The 7,791-nt window shown below is 46.8% G+C and overlaps 1 protein-coding gene across 1 annotated transcript; it reads left to right on the top strand.

Moving 5' to 3' along the window:
• The first annotated feature begins 791 nt into the window (after positions 1–791).
• LOC142892690 (keratin, type I cytoskeletal 13-like) lies at positions 792–2,845 on the top strand. Its single transcript, XM_076032930.1, has 7 exons — positions 792–1,234; positions 1,334–1,416; positions 1,495–1,651; positions 1,737–1,898; positions 2,083–2,208; positions 2,309–2,529; positions 2,678–2,845. Exons 1-7 carry the CDS (start codon positions 839–841, stop codon positions 2,736–2,738), a joined length of 1,206 nt encoding a protein of 401 aa, XP_075889045.1. The 5' UTR covers positions 792–838; the 3' UTR covers positions 2,739–2,845.
• Positions 2,846–7,791: the final 4,946 nt, after the last annotated feature.

Below are 7,791 nucleotides of genomic sequence, written 5' to 3'. Positions count from 1 at the left end.
ATCTTTGGAATCTTGATTTTTAACAGAGATACTATGCTTTATTCTTATCAAGACAATCACACTCAAAAGACCAGTGAAAGTATTCAAGCAATGGCCAAAGTGCTGTTTGTTAGTTGGGAGGATTGTGTGTTATAGACGGTTGGAATGTGACGGGGTGTTGACAGCGAGGAGCTCAGAGAGAAAGTCCCATCTGAGAGCTGTCACAAAAAATCTGCGATTTAACTGTAGTTAATTTAGAAATTAGATGGATGAACAGTAATAATGAATTTCTGTGTATCCATTGAAAAAGATGTATCTCATAAGACTTGCTGTCTAACTACCCAACTAACTGTTCTGTTGACAGAAAATCACATGTAATTTCAGTTAAACTGGTTACATAAAGTCTTACTTGTAATTAAAATTTTAACTATCCGTTGTCAACATGATGAATTGCCTACTCGTCAAGAGAGGCATTACGACTGACAGGACTTGGCCATCAGGTTGTGGGAGGCCCCTCAAACGTGTGCAGGCACCCTGGGGTATTGCCCCGGGCCGCTGTCTGTCAAGACATGGGGCAGAGGAAGTTGCACCTGTCATTGTCAAAAGCCAGTCCAGCAAGTCTGCTGGACTGGCTTTGTTTGCTGGACTGGGTCCCGAGAATTGAAAGTGTCCCCCCGGGGCCCTCCAGGTCACATCACACCTGTTGCGGCATTTGTGGTATCCCAACCTGGTCTGCCAGTCAGAGCCACTCCCACTCCCCCTCCCTCAGCCTCAGTCTGCTGCATAAAAAGGAGGAGTGCGTCCCAGCAGCGTCACCCTGCACTTAGCGCAGATCACCAGCCCTGAGCTCACCTTAGCCATGACTAGCTTCTCCAGCCGCAGCAACTACATGTCCGGCCCCGCCACGGCCTCCTTCTCCTCCCGCTCCTACAGCAGTGGGCGGGGAGTGGGCAGCGTGTACGGAGGAGCCGGAGGCTCCGGGGTTCGTGTCTCCCAGGCCTCCTCCGCGCTCTCCTCTGCAGCTGGAGCTGGCGGTTTCAACCTGAGCGATGCCGTGGACATCTCCGCCAACGAGAAGTTCACCATGCAGAACCTGAACGACCGTCTGGCCACCTACCTGAGCAAGGTGCGCAGCCTGGAGAAGGCCAATGCCGACCTGGAGCTCAAGATCAAACAGTTCCTGGAGAGCAGGACTGGACCACTGGTTCGGGACTACGCAGCCTTCAACGTCCGCATCCAGGACATGCATGCTCAGGTGAGAGGATGTCGACTCGCAGCAGATTTTTTTTTTTTTGGCATCTAACCAAGAAAATGCGCTGCTAAACCTTTAACATTGTCCGCTCTGCTCCCTCAGATTGGCAGTGCCTCCCGTGGAAACGCCGCTCTCATCCTGGCCATCGATAACGCCAAACTGGCCGCCGATGACTTCAAAGTCAAGTAAGTGTGAGATTGTTTTTCCTCTCCATATCGAATTGTGCAAAGACAAACATTGTCTGCTTACTCCTTCCCCTACAGATACGAGAACGAACTGGCCATGCGTTTATCTGTGGAGGCCGACATCTCCGGGCTGAAGAGGGTCGTGGACGATCTGACTATGCAGCGCAGGGACCTGGAGATGCGGCTGGAAAGCCTGAAGGAGGAGTTGATGCTCCTCAAGAGAAACCATGAGGAGGTAAGACCAGCAAAGCCGGGGCAGCAGAAAACAAGCTTTATAACAGAAAGATGAAGGTCTGACTCTGTCGTGTGTGTGTTTGCAGGACATGCTGGCCATGCGGTCCCAGATCGGTGGTCAGGTGAACGTAGAGGTGGACGCTGCTCCTCAGCAGGACCTGAGCACTGTCATGAGCGACATCAGACAGCACTACGAAACCGTCGCAGAGAAGAACCGCAAAGACCTCGACACCTGGTACCTCAATAAGGTGAGACCTGTTTTCTGCTCTGAATGTGACAAATACTGCCCCCTACAGTCTGAAATGAACTCACACAGTAAATGAGTGTCTTTTTTTGTCTTTGATTTTTTTTTTCTTCTTCAAAGTTTTACCTGTTTTACCTTATAAAACTGAACAGTTGTGCCAATGCTGTAATGAACCTTGTAATCCACAGTCAGCTGAGTTGAACAAGGAGGTGGCACTCCACTCTGAGACTCTGGTTACATCCAAGTCGGAGATCGGAGAAATCAGGAGGACTCTTCAGACCCTGGAGATCAAACTGCAGGCTCAGCTGAGCAAGGTAACAAAATGATTGTCAGACAATGATTATTCGATTGAAAAGGCCATCACATTGTTTGGCAGCAGACTCACACTGGCCATTTTGATTTCCCCCTGAACAGAAAGAAGCGCTGCATGGAAGTCTGGCTGAGACCAACAGCCGCTACGCCAACATGCTGGCCGGCTACCAAAACCAGGTGTCCGTCCTGGAGGAACAGCTGTCCCAGCTGAGGGGTGACCTGGAGAATCAGAGGACGTCGTACTCTGAACTCCTGGACATCAAGACCATGCTGGAGTTGGAGATCGCCGAGTACAGAAGGCTGCTGGATGATGAATATAGCTTGTGAGTGGCTGAACACAATCCTTCCAATGTCTATCTATCTATATATCAACTTTGCTGTTTATAAAAACAGCTTCAACCAAAAGAAAAGAATCCACACGTAAAAAGGGTAAAAGTAACTTCTCTCCCTCTCCCTTCTTGGATTTTTCAGAACATCCACCACCACCAAAACCACCAGGACCAAGGTGATCACCATCGTGCAGGAGGAGTAACACCGTCCTGGAGATAAAGCCTAGTGCAGGGCAAAGCAACCCAGAGTGACCAAGATACTGTAACACACTTTTGAGGTTCCTTAATAAAAAGAAGAATGACACCATAATTGTTGTTGACTTGTTTTATATTTTCAAATAAACAAGAAGAATGTTAACATTAAGCAATAAGATGAATGTTAAGATGTTTTAGAGAGGGGACAAATTCCAAATGTGTTTCATTATTTTAACAAAATACAAACAAAAATACATTTTTATTTTGCTTGCCAATATGGAAACAAGAATATCTCCATAGCACTTTAAGAGAAAATACACAACACATCTGTGCATCATTATTCAACCAATTGTTGAAGAATTCATCCATCTATCTTCATCGTGTCACCTGGAGCCATGGGGCACAGCCAGGGTACACCGTGGACAAGTCACCAGATCATCGCAGGGCCACATAGAAAGGCAAACAACCAGATACACCCATTCACACTCACACCTCCGCTCAATCGCCTCACATGCATGTTTTTGGACTATGAGAGAAAGAACATCCAATTAGTCATCAAATTAGTGACGCACTTGGATGGATGAACGAGATTCCCACTGTCCCTACCTGCTATCTAGCCACACTACAGCAGATACATGAAGAGAACATGCAAACGCCACACAGAAAGACTCCAGGCGTGGAATTGAACAACTGACCAGCCACCACCACCACCAGAGCCGTTTCTTGCTTAGGCGAACTAGACGAATGCCTAGGACCCCCAAGCCGCAAAGCTGCATGTTGAGCTGCATGTTATGTTTTTTTTTTTTAAACGTTGGCTATAAATAAAATAAACTGCAATAATAAACTGGCTGGTATTTTTTATTTTTTATTTTTTATTTTTTTATTTTTTATTTTATTTTTTTTATTTTAAATTTTAAATTTTTTGGCATTATTAGGTCGTTGGACAGCACTGTCTAACAATTAGTGACGTAGCGGGCCGGCGACGCCGACAGGTATGATGGGAATGATTGACAGCTACCATGTTCCCGTCAGCAAGAGAGTTAAACAAAAAAACCAAACACCAAAATGGCATCAAAAAGGAGTTATCCCAAATGAAAAATGGAAGAAAAAGAAAACTGATGAAGAAAACCGGGCAAAAAGACAAAAAAAAAAACAACCATTCACACCTACGGACAATTTAGAGTGTTCAATTGACCTCACATGCATGTTTTTGGAGTGTGGGAGGAAGCAGGAGAACCTGGAGAGAACCCATGCAGACACAGGGAGAACATGCAAACTCCACACAGAAAGGTCCCAGTGCCTGGAATCGAACCCACGACCTAACCAAACAGCGCTAACCACTGCGCCATCGTGTCGCCCACTGCAACATCACTGTAATAATAAAATAGGAATATGCACTCATGATCTATTTTGCTTGATGATCTAATGAGCTTTTGTCTTTGCAGGAGCAATTCTAAAATGTTTTGGAGCTCCAGCCAGAGGGATCTCCCGAACATCCTGACCAGGAAGCTCCAGGACCAACACGTTCCTCAGAACCGCCTTCTGTCCAGGCGAATGATGTGTGTTATTATTAGGTATTGTGCTGATAAGTGTAAGGTAATTAAACATTATTTTAAGTGTTGGTTTGTTTTTATTGTTGCACTTGTTGTTTTTTTGAATTTTCTTATTTAAAGTAAACATTTAAAAAAAAATACTCAATCTGTTCTATCTATTGACATATAGAGGATTCTTTTCCTTGTATTATAGTGTTTTTCAATCAGTTTGACTTGCCTAAGGCCCCCACGAAGCTAGAAACGGCCCTGGCTGTAGTACTAGAATGAAACACTTGGTGGAGCCAATGAACCGGCGAAGACAGCGGGCCGAGGCGATAACTTGTCACACGCTCACGTTGGCGTAAAAATTGAGAGACTGCTCTCAGCTGAAGGTGGCAGTGTCACTCTGCGGCTCCTCTCGACGCATCACACCTCTCCACAGCTGAAGAAGAAAAAAAAAAAAAAAGTGTGAGGGAAGAGAACAGGTTGGTCGGGAAACGCACGAGGATGGTTTTCACATTGTAACAGATGCAGATGAATTCATTTCCACATCAAGTAGGTTTCGGAGTTTATTGTTCCCAAAAAAATCACATGTTTTTGGCCCCCTTCCTCCCCACAGGGGTGTGAGGGTTGAGGCCACGTTTCTTAACCCAGCGGTGGCCCCGTAAACTGGCCTGTCAGAGGCAGCCTGGTCACATCAAGACTTGAGGTGTAAGGAGGCGACTGTCCCCCCTCCCCCGACCTCCCTCCCCTCCCCTCCCCCCTCCTCTCCAACTCCCCTCCACACTGTACCTCTGAGAAGCACAGCTTTGGACAGCTTACGTAAGACTTCAGCTAAACTGGAGAGACGTGTGTGTGCGCTCGTGTGTGCGTCTGTGTGTGTGTGTGTGTGTGTGTTTGAGGACTCACAATATCAGTGTTTTTCAGAGGTCTGCGAGGTGCTGGCAGGGTGACGGTGTCAGGACCTATCTGTCGTGCATGTCCTATGTGTGTTATTGGTCCACACGACGACGCCGGTGCAGGTGGACGGACGCATGTGTGAAACGCGTTCACAGATGTACTGTAAGGGCAGCGCTGTGACAGTGCACGTGTGTGTGTGTGTGTGTGTGTGTGTGTGTGTGTGTGTGTGTGTGTGTGTGTGTTTAGGTGTAGCTGGGGTCAGTATGTCACAACCTACAAAAAGTGGGGGGTTGCTGTTACAACCTGTGAGCTCAGAGTGTTGCAGCTCCAGAGGCGACCGACTCGTCTTGCAGGCTGCCTGACGGCTACAACAACACTTTGCGTGCCGCTACCACGAGCCATGCACTGTGTTTTCTTGCGCTCAATTTAGACCGTTAAAAAAACCCCCCAACATTCTGTACTTCAGACGCGGCTTCAATGCTAATCCAACAATTTGCAGCAGTTCTTTTCAACTGTCATTCCTCGACAGAGTTTATTGTTATAGCGAGAGACTGTGGCCGTCGCGCTCGCTCTCTCTCTCTCCCTCTCTCTCTCTCTCACACACACACACACACACACACTCACACACACACACACACACATCAACCCCTCTGAACTAAACACTACTTCTACTTCCGCCGCCTTGTAAAGCCCTTGTTTGCTTTTTCTCTCGGCTTCTTGTATCTACTCTTGTTATTTCCCTCTCATCTCTTTCATCTATTTCCATCCTTCTTTTCTGTGCGTGTTTTTTCTCCCTCCACCTCTTCCCCCCCCAGCGCAGTTGTGGAAAAGGATCGCACGTATCCATAGCAACATGTTTGCCAGAGTTCACATTTGTGTGCGTGTGTGCGTGCGTTGGTCCGCGCGCCCAGCCTCTTGTCCGAGGCACAATGTGGTAATTACCGGAGCTTACCTCGGCGCTAATTAACCGTCGCTGTGGTAATTGGACGGGTCAAGTGAGCGGGACGATTGGCTCACCTTCCCGCATCATCCGCCATCCCTCCCTCGGCTGCGCCGCCGCTGACAACTTGGCGTCTCCACCTTCACCTGTGAGTCTCGCCCGGGCCGTCCTCCCCTCCTCGTTCCCTCCTCTCTTTTGCCCTTTTCACTTTTTCCTGTCTTTCCTGCCCCCCCCCCCCCCCCCCCCCCCCTCGCAGTCTCATACTAATCCCACTGGGGGGGGCGGCCGCCTCTGCCATCCTTATGCAGCTTCCCTCTCTCTCAATATTGTTGTTGTTGTTGTTTTGGGATGGGAGCATTATCACCTTTTTGGCTGGCTGATCCCTAAAAAGTGGCCGCCACCCACCCATTCATTGAGCAGATGGACAGCTGGCTGCCAAGGCAGAGGTGGAGCTTATGACCTTCACCGCCACCAGGAGTCCACAGCAGCATTTCATTAGCGTGCCTGGGAATGTTTCTGCGGACACACAGGTTTTTTGTTGGTGGCAGTAATAAACAACTACAAAGTGTTTGTACTGTTAAACATGAAAAATGTAACTTCTCCCAAACTGGCTTCATGTTAATAGTACGTGTGTTTTAGTCCTTCTTTAGTTATTTATAACTGCCCTTTAAAAATCATTAGTTTTAAAATTGTTGCTGTGCTTTTTGAAAAAAAAAAAGAGAATGTGAAGAAGTTCTGAAAATGTTAAATTGGGTCTTTAAACTGACCGATGCAGGAGAATTTGGTGGCGCGGCTGCAGCAGCTTATATTCCCCTCAGCTGTGGGTTGAAAATGAAGCCAGAACCAGTAGAGAATGAATGAATATATATTGGGCGATTCCACGAGCAACTTTCCTCTGTCAAGATCACAGCGTCGGAAAAGGTGACAGTTGTGGACGCTGCCGTCGCAACTTGTCAAAACGCTGCCAGCAAGTGAGTTAAAGTTAGCAAGTACGCAATGTTCTTTGTCATCAACACTTTCAGGGATGTGCACTTAAGTTTGCCGCAATGCGGAAGGAAATCTTTATTTTTGAAACGTGGAGAAATGGAACACTGAGCAAGGAGCGAAACATCAAAAACAGATCTAATGAGCCAAAGAGTGAAATTAAAGTTTGGGTATTTGCATCACATTTTGCATGTGGTGTTAATGTAATGTGTTTGTTTTTTTTTTTTTTAATCTTTAGAGCGTGCATTTTTAAGATTTTGACTCGCTCAGGTCTTCACACTGTCAGTATTAATTACCTGATATAGATTTTAGTGTTTGTATGTTGATGATAGAATATCACAATATAATATTTGGCATGTGTTTTTTATTATGTGAGCTTGAGTCTTTAGTAATACATCATTCTGGACTCTGTCGTGTCTGTGGTTTAATTAGATGCAGAGCCTCTCAGGTGAGTTCAGGACAGTTTGAACAACTGAGTCATGTATCCACTGGTTGGAGCGACTTAGTATCTCTCCTTTGGCACCGGTTGACAGTGATTTAATCCTGTCAAAGCTTCCTTTTCTCGGCCTGTGCGACTCCCCTACCATGTCTCTCCTTCCTGGCCAGCGCCCAAGTTTCCCCGCCACTTTCTACACATCTCCCAGTTCTTTTTTTTCCTCCCCCCCCTGTGATCTCCTTTATCACTCCTTGGGGTTTTCACATTCT

Source organism: Nelusetta ayraudi, unplaced genomic scaffold (genome assembly GCF_046127955.1).
Source record: "Nelusetta ayraudi isolate G7.1 ecotype Tasmania unplaced genomic scaffold, CSIRO-AGI_Nayr_v1 ptg000039l, whole genome shotgun sequence".
NCBI classification, from domain to species: domain Eukaryota; kingdom Metazoa; phylum Chordata; class Actinopteri; order Tetraodontiformes; family Monacanthidae; genus Nelusetta; species Nelusetta ayraudi.
The sequence above is the reverse complement of the archived record's forward strand: the minus strand, read 5'-3'. Positions and strand labels throughout refer to the sequence as shown.

Bases quoted from the DNA above. Each gene is read 5' to 3' on its own strand.
- LOC142892690 (XM_076032930.1), top strand. From the start codon at position 839: ATGACTAGCTTCTCCAGCCGCAGCAACTACATGTCCGGCCCCGCCACG. The intron at 1,417-1,494 runs GTAAGTGTGAGA...CTTCCCCTACAG, and splicing joins GCCGATGACTTCAAAGTCAA to ATACGAGAACGAACTGGCCA. The intron at 1,899-2,082 runs GTGAGACCTGTT...TGTAATCCACAG, and splicing joins ACACCTGGTACCTCAATAAG to TCAGCTGAGTTGAACAAGGA.